This window comes from Scyliorhinus torazame, chromosome 15, assembly GCF_047496885.1.
Source record: "Scyliorhinus torazame isolate Kashiwa2021f chromosome 15, sScyTor2.1, whole genome shotgun sequence".
NCBI classification, from domain to species: Eukaryota; Metazoa; Chordata; class Chondrichthyes; order Carcharhiniformes; family Scyliorhinidae; genus Scyliorhinus; species Scyliorhinus torazame.
In genome coordinates, this window is record NC_092721.1 from 118,700,097 (window position 1) to 118,720,427 (window position 20,331).

The 20,331-nt window shown below is 48.8% G+C and overlaps 1 protein-coding gene across 1 annotated transcript in view; it reads left to right on the top strand.

Moving 5' to 3' along the window:
- The window catches only part of LOC140391770 (interleukin-18 receptor 1-like), a 102,151-nt gene that overhangs the window by 48,875 nt on the left and 32,945 nt on the right, over nt 1-20,331 (top strand). Inside the window, exons 4-6 of the mRNA XM_072476631.1 lie at nt 2,105-2,285; nt 6,109-6,256; nt 20,265-20,324. Coding sequence (XP_072332732.1) covers nt 2,105-2,285; nt 6,109-6,256; nt 20,265-20,324 — 389 coding nt within the window. The remainder of the gene's footprint in view (nt 1-2,104; nt 2,286-6,108; nt 6,257-20,264; nt 20,325-20,331) is intronic.

Consider the following 20,331-nt stretch of genomic DNA (forward strand, 5'->3'; position numbering starts at 1 on the left):
TCAGAGCTCTGTCCTGAAAGTTAATCATAATAATAATCTTTATTATTGTCACAAGTAGGCTTACATTAACACTACAATGAAGTTACTGTGAAAATCCCTTAGTCAGGACAGGCGGCAGCTGTTTGTTGCCCCTCTTATGGCTGTCCACAATATGTAAAGATGGCTTGAAGGCCTCACAGATGAAAAACCACTCACCCCACTGCACCCTCCCTGTCCTGCCCCTGGCCCAGTAGTGACCCCCGAAATGGAATGCTTCAGTCCCCTGACCAAGGGTGACCCCCCTTCCCCTGATAACTGGGGCAGTTATCCAGTGCCCTTGAGCTGCATGCCAGAAAATGAAAATGGCAACTCACCTCGTCAGTTACCGTCAGCAACCATTGCGCCAGGTTCACGTTTTTAAAACGGAGCACTAAACGACGTCCGCATTATTCCTTGCTGTGGAGCCAGTTAATTCCCGGGAGGCCATTGCATTTGATTCCAATCTCATGAATGAGATGGAAATTAATGCAAATTGGGGTTAATAATATGCTTGCCATGTTTGGGCGAGATAAGGGCGGCATGTGGAGCAGTGGATAGCACTGGGACTGAGGCACTGAGGACCCGGATTCAAATCCTGGCCCTGGGTCACTGTCCGTATGGAGTTTGCATGTACTCCCCATGTCTGTGTGGGTTTGGCCAGGCTAAACTGGCCCTTAATTGGGGGGAAAAAAAATAAAAATTGGGTACTCTAAATTTTAAAAAAGAATAAAAAAATTTTAAAACAGAAAAAGAAAAAAAAACGTTTGGGCAAGATCTGGAACTCACCATCGGGAGAGGGCCGGTTAGATAGCAAACTGATTTCCACCCGGCACAAATCTCGATTTTGTCCTTTCCCGCTATTTAACTGGAGCGCCCAGATCTGCGCTGGGCGCAATGTGGTGGTTAAATCATGCCCATTCTCTCCATATCCACGCTGTTACATCCACCCAGGCAGCACGGTAGCACAGTGGTTGGCACAGTTGCTTCACAGCTCCAGGGTTCCAGGTTCGATTCCCAGCTTGAGTCACTGTCTGTGTGGAGTCTGCACGTTTTCCCAGTGTGTGTGTGGGTATCCTCCAGGTGCTATGGTTTCCTTTCACAGTCCAAAGATGTGCAGGTTAGGTGGATTGGCGATGATAAATTGCCCTTAGTGTTAAAAAGGTTGGGTGGGTTGCGGGAATGGGGTGGAGGTGTGGGCTTAAGTGGTGTGCCCTTACCAAAAGGCCGGTGCAGACCTGATGGGCCAAATGGCCTCCTTCTGAACTGTAAATTCTATGATTCTATATCAGGACCCCCTCAGGATATCTTAAAGGTTTTGATCAAGTCGCTCTTACTCTTCTAAACTCCAGCGGATACAAACTTAACCTGTCCAATCTTTCCTCATAAGATAACATGCCCATTTCTGGTATTAATCCAGTAAACTTTCACTGAACTCTGTTCTTGTGACTGTGCTTCTGAAAACAACTTTGCATTGAGATTTAGATGCAGTTTAAGCAGTGCATTAAATTATAGAATTATAGAATTTACAGTGCAGAAAGAGGCCATTCGGCCCATCAAGTCTGCACCGGCTCTTGGAAAGAGCATCCTACCCAAGGTCAACACCTCCACCCTATCCCCATAACCCAGTAACCCCACCCAACACTAAGGGCAATTTTGGACACGAAGGGCAATTTATCATGGCCCAATCCACCTAACCTGCACATCTTTGGACTGTGGGAGGAAACCGGAGCACCCGGAGGAAACCCACGCACACACGGGGAGGATGTGCAGACTCTGCACAGACAGTGACCCAAGCCGGGAATCGAACCTGGGACCCTGGAGCTGTGAAGCAATTGTGCTATCCACAATGCTACCGTGCTGCATATTAAATGTGTGTTGCATTAATAAAGCACCATGGTACCATTAGAGTGTGTATGCCTTTACTTCATTATAATGACTAATCATAAATCCTTTGCAAATATCTATTGTAAGGAATAAGGAAATGAGTGAAAAAACACAATTGTAACCTAGCTACTAAATCAGTTCTGGTTATTTTGTCAGATTTATGTTCAACACAACCTATTCTAACTTACTTTTTGCTTAATAGCAATGGAACGCACAATATTACAGGTCCAAATGAGTGTTTATATGTCACACCAATCAAGGAAGAATGTTACACTGAAGAACTAACGTATAAACGAGAGGGAGTAATTGGATCATCTATTGAATTGTTTTGTCCACACATGGAAAAGTACAAGAATAATCCAGAAGATATGAAATGGTATAAGGTAATTACATTCTGCTTAGTCAATTTGGAACTTACACTTCCACTGGGAATAGCACTTTAAAGAGGTAGTGAAAAATCAACATGTAAGGAAGCACATATTTACAGAAGCAGGCAAAGTTTTTATAGTGGCGGAAGGAACAAGGACATTAAATGTGAAAGGTTTTCAAACTGTTACCCATCAACTGCAAAAGATCACTCTCCAAACCTGCTGCTCGTTTTCACTAACTGCAGCTTTAATGGGCACTCAAAATGATTACCTCCCAACTGCTACCTCCAATCAGCAGCGATGAACATAGTGTTGGGGTTTTCTTTTAACTGCAACAACCAGACATTGATGAGGCAGTAGTTTGGGTTGGTGTGATTAAGGGTGAGATTTTCCTAGAAATCGGCATAGGTCGATGGTGGCTGGGAAAAGCAGCATTGAAACCGGTGACAGCAACGGTGGCATTCTCCGTCGTATTGCCTTGGACTTTCAAGAAAAAACTTAAAGATGTGGCTCCCATGACGTATAATTGGAGGAGTAGCCTCTGATTCACCTGCCTCACCAGCAACTTAGTCACTTGAGGATCCGGCCTCCATTTTTAAGGACTGCCCCGGCGCATTGAATTTCACTCTGAAACCACCTCTGCACACCACCTTGGCACTGCCCCCTGGTACTACCCAGGCACTGCTGCCTGGCAGTACCTAGGCACTATCCTATGCAGTACCAGGGTGTGCTGTCCTGGAATGTCCCTCTCTTCCTGGGCGACACGGTGGCACAGTGGTTAGCACAGCTACCTACAGTGCTAACCCCCGCCCCAGCCTCTTAATTGGAAAATAATAATTGGGTACTCTAAATTTATTTTTAAAAACTGACTCTCTCTCCCCTGAGCACTGCACTCAGCTGAGCTCCCCTGGGAGAGCTGCTCAACAGGTGCATGCCTTGGTCTCCAGTTGTCTTTCACATCGTTCTGCTGTCACTCCAGTTTCTGATGGGGGCGGTAGTGATTAAGGGCCCAATTATTTTATGTTAATATGTTGAAATTATGTTGCCGATATTGAACATCAGCCAACATGCCCCTTCACTGATGGGGTGGGGAGTTTGCAGGGACAATCGTGTAACAGGTTTACACCAATGTAAAACGTGACTTTGGCCTTCCCGTAATGTTTTCCGCTTCCATTGCTGAACTCACCCAACATGGACAGAAGTGCAAAATGCCACCCAAGATCCCATATGGCAGACAGGTTAAAAACATAAAAACCCATAGAATTCAGGAGAATGTAGCTAGCTGGTTACAAAGTTGGCTCAGTGGCAAGAAAAAAAGGATAATTGTTGCTGGATGATGTTTCCAGTGGGTTTCCGCAGGGCTCAGTATTAGTGTGGTGGTATGTATTAGGGGTAATACGGTACACCACGTGTCGACAGGCTATTGGTGGAGGGATGCCAGGTCCTGATACGATCTGCCACCTACTGGACTCCACCCAGAAATGCCGGTATAAGAACCCAGTTTTTCCCTCCATTTCCCTCAGCAGTTGTGTTCTGTAACCACGCTGCTGGGGATAAAGTTCTGCTTAATAAAGCCTTCAATTGACATTACCTCAACCTGCCTCGCGTCATATTGACGGTGCTACAATTAGGTCTCCTGCTTTTTGTGGTATGTATTAATGATATGGACACAAACATAGGGGGAACAATTAAGAAGTTGGCAGATGACATAAAAATTGACTGCACGGTAGATAGTGAGGAGGATTGCAGTAGATAGGAAGATATCAATGAAGATCAGATGAGCAGAGAAGTGGCAAATGGAATTCAGCCCAGGGAAATATAAGGTAGTGGGGAGGTCAAACAAAACAAAGGATTAAATCAGGTTTTCCCAAACTAGTACATCCAGGAGTTTTGCTGTAGGCCAGGCTGATGTGTAAAATTTGAAAAACAGTATGAAGCTGCTTGTCCAGGCTGAGACTGGTTTCTCCCTGCACTGGCTACTGATAGACTCATTAGTGAGCAGGAAACAGTGGGGTAGTAATACCTCAAAGCTCCAGGGTACAGGGAGCGCCAGGAAGAGAGTGCATAGTGGAGTGAGGTAGGTAGTGGCCATGGGGTGGAAGGGAAAGCTGCAATGGGGTGGGAGGAAAGTGGCGATGGAGCGGTGGTGGGGGGGAAAAGACTATGGGGCGGGAGGGAAAGAGGTCATGAGGCAGGAAAGGAAGCCGTCATGGGGCAGGAAAGGAAGTGGTCATGGGGCAGAAGTGGAAGCAGGCATGGGCAGAGGGTAAACGGTCATGGGGCAGAAGGGTAAACGGTCATGGGGCAGGAATGGAAGCGGTCATGGGCAGTTAGGGAAGTGGTCACCTCATTCCAGAAAGGATGAATTTGCATAGGGTGTGTAATGATCCACAGGAGGCAGGGGTTCCGTCACCACACCAGTATTTATTTGCAATAACTTATATACACGAGCAGCTCCAAACAGTGCTGCTAGCATTGCAGTCAACTTAAGACTGCCTCACAAAGCCTTCACAGGTGCTTATATGGGCCCCCTCAATGAGCTATCATTGAGGAAGCTCATATGCCAATTGACCAACCAATAATGCCAATTGGAGGTCATTACAGGGTGGGTGCAGATGAGATTTCGGAGGATGGAAAATTACAGTTATGAGGAAAGATTGGATAGGCTGGGGATGTTCTTGAAACAGAGGAGGTTGAGGGGAATTGTGATTGAAATGTACAAAATTATTCAGGGCCTGGATAGACTGGATGGGAAGGGGTCATTTAGTTTAGCACAGAATACAGTGACATGGGGACATATAGTAATATAGTAAAGTGATCAGAGAAAGATCAGGAATTTTTTTTCCACCCAGAGATTTCTGGGGGTCACTGTCTGAAAGGGTAGTAGAGGCAGAAACCCCCAACTCATTTAAAAAGTGTCTGAATTTACACCTGAAGTGCTGTAACCTGCAGGGTCACAGACTAAATGCTGGAAAGTGGGATTAGGCTGGATGGCTTGTTTGGCCAGTGTGAACATGGTGGGACAAGTTGCCTCTTTCTGTGCTGTGAAATTTCTATAATTCGGTGAATCGTCAAATTGGAAATGGGCGGAACTTGGCGTTAATTCGATGCATCTATTTCTCTAACTATATCAGATCAGCCATGATCTTATTAAATGGTGGAGAAGGCTCGAGCGGCTGAATGGTATATTGACCTCACTATTGCCCTGTTTTGAATACAAGTGGTACAATAGGGACACACAAGTCACCTCAGTGATTCTGCCACAGGTTAAGTGGTGACAAAATCAGGCGACGATAAAGCTGACTCTAATTGAGCTAGTGAGGTGGTGTTCGACAGTCTGCTGATTCTGCAATCGAGTTTTGAACAAGGTGGGATATACAAAAAAAAAACTAATGTTCCTTTGGGGCAGTGGCGGAGCTAACTGTTAAGGGCCCTATTTGAAAAATAAGTGACCGATGATACATAATTTCATTTTTTAAAGAAAATTGTACCGATCAATTGCTTCAAAAGTATTTGAAACCTGAACAACAATGTTCGAATACATTCCAGAAGCCATTTATTTATCACATTCGCAAAACAGTGTGGTTTCAGAAAATTGAAATGTGAATGATTCCACCGTAATAATCTGATATACCTTAAATTCAAAAAATGTTTACAGAGAACAGGGGTAATTTCATATTACTGAATGTGTTTATTATGACCAATGTTTTCCTTGATGGCTGGTGAAATACAATCCGCTTGAACTTTGATAAGAATTATTTGTTTTTAATGATCGTGGTGCAAGTTTTGACTATGCTTTTTAAAATATTGACAACAATTGGTTGGTTGTATCTTACAGAACTGTCAAGAAAATATTCACACAGGATCATCACTACTGTTTAACAAGCTAGAAAAAGAAAATGCTGGAAATTACACTTGCAAACTTACATTTGAACATTTTGGAGTACAATATAATGTCACACGGACATTACCGTTGACACTGAAAGGTAGTGCATTTTACTAACATTTTTGTGGCAGGGACAGAAGAAATCTTGGTAATCTTGATTCCTCTGACACAAAAGTACCACTATCATCTTTGGGCCTATTTGAAAGCATTGCTACATTACTTGCAGAATATCTATCTAGTATTAAATGGCAGGTCAACAAGCATTTTAGTCAATTCATGGTGGCAAGAACAATCTCGGACTTTTTTAGTGGATATCTTCAAGAAAATATTCTGCAGAATAGCAAACTTTGATCCAGATCTTAAGATCAAATCTAAACTTAAAAAAAAAAAAATTTAGAGTACCCACTTATTTTTTCTCCAATTAAGGGCCAATTTAGCGTGGCCAATCCACCTAACCGGCACATCTTTGGGTTGTGGGGGTAAAACCTACACGGACACGGGGAGAATGTGCAAACTCCACATGGACAATGACTCAGGGCTGGGATTCAAACCCGGGTCCTCAGCGCCGTAGTCCCAGTGATAACCACTGCGCCACATGCCACCCTTGACCAAATCAAGACTTGACCTTTTTTTGAAAATGCTATTGCAACCATGGGCGAAATTCTCCGTAATCGGCGCGATGCCCGCCGACCGGCGCCAAAAATGGCGCGAATCAGTCCGGCATCGCGCCGCCCCAAAGGTGCGGAATCCTCCGCATCTTGAGCGGCCGAGCCCTAACCTTGAGGGGCTAGGCCCACGCCGGACTGATTTCCGCCCTGCCAGCTGGCGGGAAAGACCTTTGGTGCCCCGCCAGCTGGCGCGTAAATGACATTGCCGGGCAGCGCATGCGCGGGAGCGTTAGCGGCCGCTCACGGCATCCCCGCGCATGCGCAGTGGAGGGGGTCTCTTCCGCCTCCGCCATGGTGGAGACCATGGCGAAGGCGGAAGGAAAAGAGTGCCCCCAAGGCACAGGCCCGCCCGTGGATCGGTGGGCCCTGATCGCGGGCCAGGCCACCGTGGGGGCACCCCTTGGGACCAGATCGCCCAGCGCCCCCCCCCCCCCCCCCCCCAGGACCCTGGAGCCCGCCCGCGCCGCCTTGTCCCGCCGGTAAGAGAGGTGGTTTAATCCACGCCAGTGGGACAGGCATTCTAGCAGCGGGACTTCGGCCCATCCGGGCCGGAGAATCGCCGGGGGGGGGGGGGGGGGCCCGCCAACCGGCGTGGCGCGATTCCCGCCCCCGCCGAATCTCCAGTGCCGGAGAATTCGGCAACCGACGGGGGCGTGATTCACGCCAGCCCCCAGCGATTCTCCGACCCGGCGGGGGGTCAGAGAATCTCACCCCATATTCCAAATTGTGTGGATTGTTTGAAAATGGGGAGACCTATCTTCATATCCTTCTTATTCTTCCAGGATAGTTTATCCTGCCTCCCACTGGTGTTGACTGAACTGTGGGAATGACTGCAGAATGGTAGCTGGATGAATAATCCAGAAGCCTGGATTTGGATACATGGAGATAAATCACCCCACCCCACCATTAACAAATAAAACATATTTTAAAATGGTACTTTCTCTCAAATATATATTTTATTCAACATTTTAAATTTTATGCAGCACAATAGAACAATAACAAACAACCCAAAACCATACCCCCCACCCCCAGACCTCCTCTCTAAACAAAAAGACCCTCAACAAAAAGACCCCACCCGAACTCCCTCCATTCCCCCCTCCCTAGCAACTAATGGTGACCAGTTCTTTAAAATAGGGAACAAATTGCAGCCATCTCTGGTGGAACCCCTCAATTGCCCCCACATGTTGTACTTAACAATTCCATAACATTCCATTCCATAGTCATACTGATATTAAGAAGGAGGGTTGATATTAAGAAGGAGGATGTGCTGGAAATTTTGAACAGCATCAGGATAGATAAGTCCCCCGGGCCTGATGGGATATACCCAAGGTTACTACGGGAAGCGAGGGAGGAGATTGCTGCGTCGTTGCCGATGATCTTTGCGTCTTCACTCTCCACTGGAGTAGTACTGGATGATTGGAGGGAGGCGAATGTTGTTCCCCTGTTCAAGAAAGGGAATAGGGAAATCCCTGGGAATTACAGACCCATCAGTCTTACATCTGTGGTGAGCAAAATATTCAAAAGGATTCTGAGAGATAGGGTTTATGATTATTTAGAAAAACATAGTTTGATTTAAGATAGTCAGCATGGCTTTGTGAGGGGTAGGTCATGCCTCACAAGCCTCATTGAATTCTTTGAGGATGTGATGAGACACATTGATGAAGATCGGGGAATGGATGTGATGGATTTCAGTAAGGCATTTGAATAGGCTCCCGATGGTAGGCTCATTCAGAAAGTTAGGGGGCATGGGATATAGGGAAATTTGGCTGTTTGGATACAGAATTGGCTGGACGAAAGAAGACAGCGAGTGGTAGTGGATGGAAAGTATTCCGACTGGAGGTCGTTGACCAGTGGTGTCCCGCAAGGATCTGTTCTGGGACCTCTGCTCTTTGTGGTTTTTATAAATTACTTGGATGAGGAAGTGGAAGGGTGGGTTAGTAAGTTTGTAAATGACACAAAGGTTGGGGGAGTTGTAGATAGTGTTGAGGGTTGTTGCAGGTTACAACAGGACATTGACAGGATGCAGAGCTGGGCTGAGAAGTGGCAGATGGAGTTCAACCTTGATAAATGTGAAGTGATTCATTTTGGAAGGTCGAATTTGAATGCTGAATACAGGGTTAAAGGCGGGATTCTTGGAAGTGTGGAGGAACAGAAGGATCCTGGGGTCCACGTACATAGATCCCTCAAAGTTGCCACCCAGGTTCATAGGGTTGTTAAGAAGGTGTATGGTGTGTTGGGTTTCATTAAGTTTAAGGATTGAGTTTAAGAGCCGCGAGGTTATGCTGCAGCTTTATAAAACTCTAGTTAGACCACAGTTGGAATATTGTGTTCAGTTCTGGTCGCCTCATTATAGGAAGGATGTGGATGCTTTGGAGAGGGTACAGAGGAGATTTACCAGGATGCTGCCTGGACTGGAGGGCATGTCTTATGAAGAAAGGTAGAGGGAGCTAGGGCTTTTCTCACTGGAGCAAAGAAGGCAGAGAGGTGACTTGATAGAGGTGTACAAGGTGATGAGAGGCATGGATAGAGTGGATAGCCAGAGTCTTTTCCCCAGGGTGGAAATGGCTGTCACGAGTGGACATAATTTTAAGGTGATTGGAGGAAGGTATAGGGGAGATGTCAGACATAGGTTCTTTACATAGAGAGTGGTGGGTGTGTGGAATGCACTGCCAGCAGAAGTGGTGGAGTCAGTCAGTAGGGACATTTAAGCGACTCTTAGACAGGAGCATGGACAGCAGTAAATTGAAGGCGTGTAGGTTAGGTTGATCTTAGATTAGGATAAATGGTCGGCACAACATTGTGGGCCGAAGGGCCTGTACTGTGCTGTACTGTTCTATGTTCTACACTGAGGCACTAGGTGGAGAAGCTGACCTCCAACCCCATCAATACCCGCTTTCGAGCAATCAGCAAGGTGAAGGCCAGGACATCAGCCCCCGTTCCCATTTGCAGTTCCGGAATGTCTGACACACCAAATATGGCCCCCAAGGGACAGGGCTTCAGTTCAATTTGCAGAATCGACAACATGGTGCTAAAGAAGGAGACCCAGAACCTCACGAGCTTCGGTCACGACCAGAAAAGTGCATATGGTTAGCCGGACACCTCCCACAACTTCACACGTATCCTCCACTCCTGCAAACAACCTACTCGTCCTAGACCTATGCCCTATGCACTATCTTCAACTGTATTAACCCTAATCTCATACACAAAGACATAGCATTCACCCTCCGCAAAACCTCGCACCACACCCCGTCCTCCAATTCCAACCTCAACACCTCCTCCCACTTGGCCTCCGCCACAATCCTTCCAGAAATCCCTGCGTTATTCCCCTCCTCCATTCCTGCAAGTGACAAAAGCCTCCAGCAATGAGGATGACGGCACCACAGGGAATGTCGGAAAGATCTTTCTCACAAAATTGCGAACCTGTAGATACCTAAATGAATCCAACTGCAAAAGCCCAAATTTCTCCGACAACTCCTCCCAAAACAAATCCCTCATTCCTTCCACCCACTTCTCCTCCCATCCCCTAAACCTGACATCCAACCTTGCTAGCTCAAACATTAGTTCGTACAAACCTGCGCCAGCTTCGATATCGCCCCCAATTTGAAGTGCTGCCGAAATTGTCTCCATATCTTCAATGTGGAGACCACCACCGGGTTCGCAGGTTATTGCCCCAGAGAAAACGGCAGTGAGGTCATCACTAATTCCATCAACCGCGACTCCCTACACGAACCCCACTCTATCCGCCCCCAAAGAACCTCAGGATCCCCATACCACCCCTGCACCTTCTCCGCATTCGTCACTTAGTATTAATATATCAAGCTCGGCAACGCCAAGCCCCCGACTGCTGACCCTTCTGACGGATCGTCTTCTGAATACTAGCTACCCTCCCAAATAAAGGACAAAATCAGTCTCTTAACTCATTCAAGGAAGGAATTCGGCAGAAAAACCGGCAAACACAGAAACCCCCCCCCCCGGAAATGTTCACCTTCACCGACTGAACTCTGCCCTCCAAGGACAGAGCGAGATGCGAGATGATCCCCCCCCAATATACTCACCAGGCTCATTAAATTCAATTTCCGAAGCCGGGTCCAATCCTGAGCATCCTGGAACCCCAAATACCTAAAATGAGAACCCGTTAAATGGAACAGCAACATCCCTAAATTAATTGGACATTCTGAATTCTCCCTCAGCGCACCCGAACAGCCACTGGAGTGTGGCGCCTAGGGGATTTTCACAGTAACTTCATCGCAGTGTTAATGCCAGCCTACTTGTGAAATTAATAAAGATTATTGATTATTAAATTGGTTTTCCTCCCCGGTAGAGTGACTGGAAAACACTCACTTTTCTTCCAATTCAATCTGTACACTGAAAAAGCCCCAAAACGCTTCAACAGTGCCATGTGAGGATCGGGTCTGTCACATACAAAAGAAAATCATCAGTGAACAAGGATACCCTGTGTTCCACCTGCATGCTGTCCCCCCCTCCCATTATCCCTCTCCACCTATCCAAGTCCCTCAGTGCAATGGCCAAAGGCCCTATTGTGAATGCAAACAAGAATGGAGACATAAGGCATCCCTGCCTTGTTCCCCTGTGCAACTGAAAATATCCCAAACTCCCATTGTTTATATGGACACTAACCTTAGGTGCCTTAAATAACAATTCAACGCACAACACAAAATTAGGCCCTCTCCCAAACCGTTCCAACACCACAAACAAGCATCCCTGTTCAACCCTATCAAAAGCATTCTCGACATCCAATGCCACAATAATCACCTGCTCCCTTCCTTCTGACGGACACAATACGTTTAACAACCTCCACACATTAGGTGACAAATGCCTACCCTTCACAAACCACATCTGATCCTCCCCAATAACCTGAGGGCGACACTCTTCCAACCTCAGCGCTGGAACCTTGGCCAAAACCTTAGCATCCACAATTAAGGAAATCGGGTGGAACGACCCACACTCCACTTTTCCTTTTCTAACAGAAGCGAGATGGACACTTGCATTATTGTCTCTGGAGGAGACCCCTGCGTTCCCAAATCTCCACCAATAACAGTACCAGCCGATCAGCAAACGGCAAACGTTTAATAAAATTCCACTGGAAACCCATCCGGCCTCACACCTTACCAGTCTGTATTCACCTAATAGTTGTCCGGACATCCTTCACTCCCCACGGCTCTGTTAACCCTTCCCAATCATCCTCCTCCACCTAAAGATACTCCAACCCCTCCAGAGACTCCATCATTACAGACTGCCTCAAATGCCTCAATAACTTTATCCGGCACAGACACTAGTCCACCACCTGTATCTCGAACCTGAACTATCTCTCGGAGGCTGCCTTCTGTCTCAACTGACCGCCCATACTATGATTGTCCAGGTTTATATCGGATGGTTTATTGGGAGTAATTTTGAAAATCTGAGCTTCTGATATGGTGCTGAAGTCTAGCCAGGCGGAAATTATGGCCGCAAATCAACCACCGCGATGTGCCCAGTGTGGATAAATGGCGGGAAAGGCCAAAATCGAGATTTTCTCCGAGCGGGTACCAGTTTGTAATTCACCAGGCCTACTCCCGATGGCGAGTTCTGGATTATGCCCAAACATGATAAGAATGCCATTAGCCCTCATTTGCAATAATTTCAATCACATTAGCGAGATTGAAGTTGAATGCAGTGGCCTTCTGGTAATTACCCAACTCCCCAATGAGAAATCACGCGGACACCATTTAGTACTCTTTGTAAACACGTGAAGCAGGCGCAATGGCTGCTGAGGGGAAATGAGGAGGTGATTAGCCATTTCCAATTTCTGGCATGCAACTCCAGGGCATTGGAACTGCTGCCCCAGTGTTCGGTGTTTTGAAGCAAGAAGATGCTGCGGAACTTGGTGTGCGATAGTGTTCCAAATGGGCCACCCGCTAATGCCTTTGAAGAAATGCTTTCACAGATTGCTGATGCTTTTGTTGAGTTCTGCATGATGAGTTCTGCATGTAATTGATACGTCACCGTGGGTTAAATACTCTGGAAGCCAAGGATGTTCAACTGCACCTTGAGCGGCAGTGGAAGATGTGGAAGCCAGGATTTGGCTCCAATGAGATTGGGCCGTGTGGGAGGGCCTGCACAGCCTGGACGGAGAATGGCACTGATACGTGGGACACATCACACATTGATGGACAGATCACTTCTATGACAAAATTCTAGACATGAAAACACATTCTCAGGTTCATCCTCTGTTTCAGGTCATGATGCCGTGTGTGCCCAGGCATCTAACTACATTACCTTGAACCTGGACCAAGCCCACGAGGTGCCCGGGCTGCACTATTCTCCGCTATTCTCTGCCATCGCATGGATGCCCCAGGTCCAGGGGGCGATAGATGGCACATATGATGCCTTGCACACACCGGAGCGTGAGGGAGCACCCTTTATTAATAGGAAGAGGTTCCAGTCCCTGAATGTTCAGATTGTGTGTGTATGCTACTCTGGGAGCGTGCATGACAGCTACATCCTGGGGCACTTGGACATCCCTGGCATCTTCGAGGACCACCCCAGGATGACGGGTTGGCTCTTCGGGTGCAAGGAGTACCCACTGAAGTCCTGACTGATAACAGTGCTGTGGAGGCCTGAGACCCAGACAGTGACGCAATATAAGGATGGGTAATAAATGCTGGCCTAACCAGTGACACCCACATCCTGTAAATGAATTTTTAAAAAATGAGGTCCATGCTGCTTCCCATGCTGTCCTTGAGCGGTGCATTGGACAGCTGAAAATGCGGTTCCGTTGCTTGGACTGCTCTGGTGATGCACTGCAGTACACCCCCCAGAGGGTCTCCCATTGTGTGGTGGTCTGCTGTGCCTTCACCACATAGTACAGCTACGGGCAACATGCTAGAGGAGGAAGAGGTGGATCAAGAGGGGCTGGAGGATGAGCCTGGCAGGAGGATTGAGGACAGGCGGTGGCAAGGGTCCAGCATGTCCAGAGTACCAGGGAGGTCCTCATCCTCAACAGATTCACATAGGACAAGGCTATGTCATTGGGATCTCATTGAAACTTACAGAATACTGACGGGCCTAGATAGAGTGAATGTGCCGAGGATGTTTCCACTAGTAGGAGAAACTAGAACGTGAGGGCACAGCGTCAGACTGAAAGGATGATCCTTTAAAACAAAGATGAGGAGGAATTTCTTCAGCTAGAGGGTGATGAATTTGTGGAAGGCTGTGGAGGCACAGAGTGTCTTTTTTTAAAATAAATTTAAAGTGTCCAATTCTTTTTTTTTCCCAATTAAGGAGCAATTTAGTGTGGCCAATCCACCTATCCTGCACATCTTTTCAGTTGTGGGGGTGAGACCATGCAGACATGGGGAGAATGTGGAAACTTTAGGGTGGCATGGTAGCCCAGTGGTTAGCACAGTTGCTTCACAGCCCCACGGTCCAGCTTCAATTCCCGGCTTGGTTCACTGTCTGTGCAGAGTCTGCACGTTCTCCCCGTGTCTGCTCCGGTTTCCTCCCACAGTCCAAAAATGTGCAGGTTGGGTGGATTGGCCATGCAAAATTGCTGTTAATGTCGAAACAAAAGGTTAGGTGGGGTTACTGGGTTACGGGGATAGGATGGATGTGTGGCCTTAGGTAGCGTGCTCTTTCCAAGGGTAGTGCAGATCCGATGGGCCGAATGGCCTCTGCACTGTAAATTCTATCATTCCACACGGACAGTGACCCGGGGCCGGGATCAAACCCAGGTCCTTGGCGCCATAAGGCAGCAGTGCTAACCACTGCATCACTATGCCGGCCAGTCACTGAATGTCTTTATGACAGAGGTAGATAGTTTATTGATTAATCAGGGGATCAAGAGTTATTAGAAGAAGGCAGGAGAATGGAGATGATAGATAGATTGGAGAGTTGGGCAGAGAAATGGCAGATGGAGTTCAATCCAGGCTAATGCGAGGTGATGCATTTTGGAAGATCCAATTCAAGAGCGGACTATACGGTCAGTAGAAGAGTCCTGGGGAAAATTGATGTACAGAGAGATCTGGGAGTTCAGGTCCATTGTACCCTGAAGGTGGCAACGCAGGTCGATAGAGTGGTCAAGAAGGCATACAGCATGCTTGCCTTCATCGGACGGGGTATTGAGTACAAGAGTCGGCAGGTCATGTTACAGGTGTATAGGACTTTGGTTAGGCCACATTTGGAATACTGCATGCAGTTCAGGTCGCCACATTACCAGAAGGATGTGGATGCTTTAGAGAGGGTGCAGAGGAGGTTCACCAGGATGTTGCCTGGTATGGAGGGTATGGTGCCTGGTATGGAGGGTGCTGGCTATGAAGAAAGGTTGAATAGATTAGGATTGTTTTTGTTGGAAAGGCGGAGGTTGAGGGGGCCCTGATTGAGGTTTACAAAATTATGAGAGGTATGGACAGGGTGGATAGCAACAAGCTTTTTCCAAGAGTGGGGGTGTCAATTACAAGGGGTCATGATTTCAAGGTGAGAGGGGGAAAGATTAAGGGAGATGTGCATGGAAGGTTTTTTACGCAGAGGGTGGTGGGTGCCTGGAACGCTTTGCCAGCGGAGGTGGTAGAGGCGGGCACGATAGCATCATTTAAGATGCATCTATTCAGAAATATGAATGGGCAGGGAACAGAGGGAAGTAGATCCTTGGAAAATAGAAGACAGGTTTAGATAAAGGATCTGGATCGGCACAGGCTGGGAGGGCCGAAGGGCCTGTTCCTGTGCTGTAATCTTCTTTGTTTTGTTTAAACACATCAGCCATGATTGAATGGTGGAGCAGACTCAAATGGCCGAATGGCCTAATTCTGCTCCCATGTCTTATGGCCTCACATCTGTCAGCTCATCCCCACCCCATCACTCCAGCGTGATGGGCCTGTGTTGGCACTGTCAGCAGGTCAATATACAAGGCAAGAGAGTGATGATCACTCGCTGTGAGCGAAGCTCTGGTGCTCCTCAGTTTCTGCAAAAGTCTGACTCGTGTCTCTCTGCTGACAGCTGCTCACACCCATCCCCTGAACGGTGTCCATATCGGGGGCATTTGATTTTGGACCATTGTGCCTGGGGGGTGGGGCTGAGGGGAGCAGTGTGCAACAGGGGGTTGGGGTGCAGGCAGGCCTGCTGTGAAGTTAACGTGACAGAGGCTTCACATGTATCAGGTGTAACATGGTTTAATAGTGAACATTGAACATTTCCATTCCCCTTAGCTATTCCTCCCACCCCTGTGCCCACTCAGTGCTCCTCAATCTATTTCCCGGTCCACTGCTATGTCTGGATGTGTCCTCAGGATGCGTATCAGAGGTGGGGCCAGCCAACTTACCAGTGTCACTGGCGTCGCCATGCCACCATGTTTTGCCCGGTGCCCTTGAGGTGCACCGGTTTCCGGAGTGAGGGATTCGGGAGAACTGGAGACCGCCGTCGTCTCGTTGGTGGAAGGCTCTGGGTTCGCCTTCAGTGCTTTTTCCTTCCTGACGGGTCTGGCTGGGCTCTGGGGGTCTCCATGGATGGAGGGGCAGCTGAAGTGAGCCATCTGGCTTTGCCAGTCCTGACGGCTCCCCATTAACTGCACAATGAAAAATGAAAATGAAATGAAAAATGAAAATCGCTTATTGTCACAAGTAGGCTTCAAATGAAGTTACTGTGAAAAGCCCCTAGTCGCCACATTCCGGCGCCTGTTCGGGGAGGCTGGTACGGGAATGGTGTTGCCACCCTCCGTGATGCCTTCCTGTGACTGGGCCATGTTTGGAGTGCTTCGGCAATGCCCATCTGCATCTGGGACACGTCCCAAGTGACAGGTCCATGCGCTAGAGTGCCTTGCCAATGTCCACCTGCATCTGGGATATGTCCCAAAGTGATTGGGACATAATGTCAAGACCCTCAATCATGGTCGTCACAGACTGAGCCATGCCTTGGACATCACCACTCAAGACGCGCTCATTGTGCTCCAGGTTTTCCATTGTGGTTGCCACCCTAGCCGTGTTGGCCTCGGTACCAAGCATGGTCGGCAACGTCTCCTGCAACTGAAGCCTTTGGGACACCTCCAATCAGCCTTGCAGTCGCTGGAATGTACCTGACATCCCCCCCTGAATGTCATCGCTTTGCCCTATCATCTGCATTGGCTCTGAGAGAACCTTGTTCAGAGATTCAGCATCTGACTGGGACTTAGCTGAGTCCGAGGATCCAGCAGACATCTGACCCCCTTGATGTTCCTGCCTCCACCTGATGTGCATCAGCAACTGTGCAGTGCTCACCAGATTGTGCCCCAGAAGCTTGTCCACTAATGTTGCCCACCGAGGTGTGTGTCTCTGCGCTGGTGGAAGATGGGGGTGATAGCTGTGATGTCTCGATGGTGTCTCCTTGGAGTTCTCCTCCGAGGTGGTCTCTTGGGTGCCGGGGGGTAGGTAAAGACTCGAGAAAGCCTGCCATCATCAGATGGAGATCCTGCGGGACAATGGACATGTGGTCAGTGGGAGAGAAGGATCATTTTGTCTGGCATGAGCTACTCGCTTGGGCCAGGTCATCTGTATGAAGGGGCAGTGGATTCTCACCTCTCTGGTGCAGGCTAACCTTGCTGTCGGTGACTGCTCTCTCCCCGGACAACCCAGCGATCTCCAGGACCCTGCTCCTCATAGGGAGGGAGAACTCGGCTCTCTGGGAATCTACCGCCCATCTTGGCCCTTTCCGGTTTATTATGGGCTCCCTTCCCCTGCAGGGACAAAGAGAGGGCATTGTGAGCCACATGCTTCATCGGTCAGGAGGGTTCTATAGCAGGTGGCACGTGTGCGTACCGCACCTGGACATGAAGGGCTTGTGCTGCTGGGTGCCAGTGGATTCTGAGGAATAAGCACGAGGATCAGATGTGGGGAGGGTGTGAGCTTTCAGCCAGTGATTTGGGGGGGCCGAGGGGGTGGTTCAAGAATTTGAGGGGTGGCATGCGGATCTGATGCCAGGAGAGAGGTGATAACTTGCCCTTGCAGCTCGGTGGAGGTCGTTGATCTTCTTCCGATATTGGATGCGGTCCTCCTGGTCATGCCGCTCGCACTGGCAGCCACTGCCACTGCCTCCCAGGTGGCATTGCTGACACTGCTGCCTCCCAGGTGGCATTGCTGACACTGCTACCTCCCAGGTGGCATTGCTGACACTGCTGCCTCCCAGGTGGCATTGCTGACACAGCTGCTTCCCAGATGGCATTGCTAATACTGCTGCCTCCCAGGTGGCATTGCTGACACTGCTGTCTCCCAGGTGGCATTGCTGACACTGCTGCCTCCCAGGTTGCATTGCTGACCCTGCTGCCTCCCAGGTCATGGCTGACACTGCTGCCTCCCAGGTCATTGCTGACACTGCTGCTTCCCAGGTGTCATTACTGACACTGCTGCCTCCCAGGTGGCATTGCTGACACTGCTGCCTCCCAGGTGGCATTGCTGACACAGCTGCCGCCCAAGTGGCATTGCTGACACAGCTGCCTCCCAGGTGGCATTGCTGACACTGCAGCCTCCCAGGTCATGGCTGACACTGCTGCCTCCCAGGTGGCATTGCTAACACTGCTGCCTCCCAGGTGGCATTGCTGACACTGCAGCCTCCCAGGTGGCATTGCTGACACAGCTGCCGCCCAAGTGGCATTGCTGACACAGCTGCCTCCCAGGTGGCATTGCTGACACTGCTGCCTCCCAGGTGGCATTGCTGACACTGCTGCTTCCCAGGTGGCATTGCTGACACAGCTGCCTCCCAGGTGGCATTGCTGACACTGCTGCTTCCCAGGTGGCATTGCTGACACAGCTGCCTCCCAGGTGGCATTGCTAACACTGCAGCCTCCCAGGTGGCATTGCTAACACTGCTGCATCCAAGGTGGCATTGCTAACACTGCTGCCTCCCAGGTGGAATTCTAACACTGCTGCATCCAAGGTGGCATTGCTGACACTGCTGCCTCCCAGGTGGCATTGCTAACACAGCTGCTCCCAGGTCGCATTGCTGACACTGCTGCCTCCCAGGTGGCATTGCTGACACTGCTGCCTCCCAGGTGGCATTGCTGACACTGCTGCCTCCCAGGTGGCATTGCTGACACAGCTGCCTCCCAGGTGGCATTGCTGACACAGCTGCCTCCCAGGTGGCATTGCTAACACTGCTGCATCCCAAGTGGCATTGCTAACACTGCTGCCTTCCAGGTGGCATTGCTGACACTGCTGCCTCCCAGGTGGCATTGCTGACACAGCTGCTTCCCAGGTGGCATTGCTGACACAGCTGCTTCCCAGGTGGCATTGCTGACACTGCTGCCTCCCAGGTGGCATTGCTAACACTGCTGCCTCCCAGGTGGCATTGCTGACACTCCTGCCTCCCAGGTGGCATTGCTGACACTGCTGCCTCCCAGGTGGCATTGCTGACACTCCTGCCTCCCAGGTGGCATTGCTGACACTGCTGCCTCCCAGGTGGCATTGCTGACACTGCTGCCTCCCAGGTGGCATTGCTGACACTGCTGCCTCCCAGGTGGCATTGCTGACACTGCTGCTGGGCCACGAACCCTCTCAGGGGAACAGGATGCCCATCTCGCATCGATGATGTCGAGAAGCCTGACCAGGTCGGCATCGCCAAAGCAAGGAGCAGGTCTGAGGCAGCACGGTGGCGCAGTGGTTAGCACTGCTGCCTTTGGCACTGAGGACCCAAGTTTAGTCCCGGCCCGGGGGCACAGTCTGTGTGGAGTTTGCACATTCGCTCTGTGTCTGCGTGGGTCTCACCCTCGCAACCCAAAGATGTGCAGGTTAGCTGGATTGGCCACGCCAAATTGCCCCTTAATTGGAAAAAAATAATTGGGTACACCAAATTTATAGAAGAAAAGCACAAATCAGATCTGTGCGCCACCATGCTTGTGTGTTGACTGGGAGTGAATGGTGAGGGAAGTTTTAAAAGCAGCTCCCCATTTTTAGCAGTGAGATGCTGAGATGTAAATCGAACCGAGATAGCCAATATGGCGAGATTGATGTGGGGGCTCAATTTCAGCACTAAGTGTCGTTGAACACAGGCCGATCTCGCCAATGCAGCCATTGAGAATCACCCCGCCAAACGCGGACAAAATGACACTTAGAAATGTTTCCGTTGAATTGCACCCTATATAATTCATAGAATCAATAAACATAAAGATTAATGATGGCTATATAAGCAGTGTGTTTGTGTAATATTCCTTTTATCCTTATGTTTTGATAGAGTCCTCTTTAGCGAATTAATCTGTGACTATATTTTCTTTCCAACTATTTACCTGACTCTTTCTCAAAACCTACCTTTTTGACCATGCTTTTACTCATCACTCCTAACCCTTTTAGCACAGGCTACTTTCACCTCTATAAGGTTCTTAGAGATATTTAGAATCTCTGTATAAATACAAGTTATTGTGTAGTTACATTAAGTAGTTACATTGGAGAATTTGCTTTTATGAACTTCTTTTTAATTTCTTTTAAGAAAGTCCTGTTGGACCAAAGTTAATTTATCCACACCAAGAACGTATTGAAGTTGTTCTAGGTGGGTA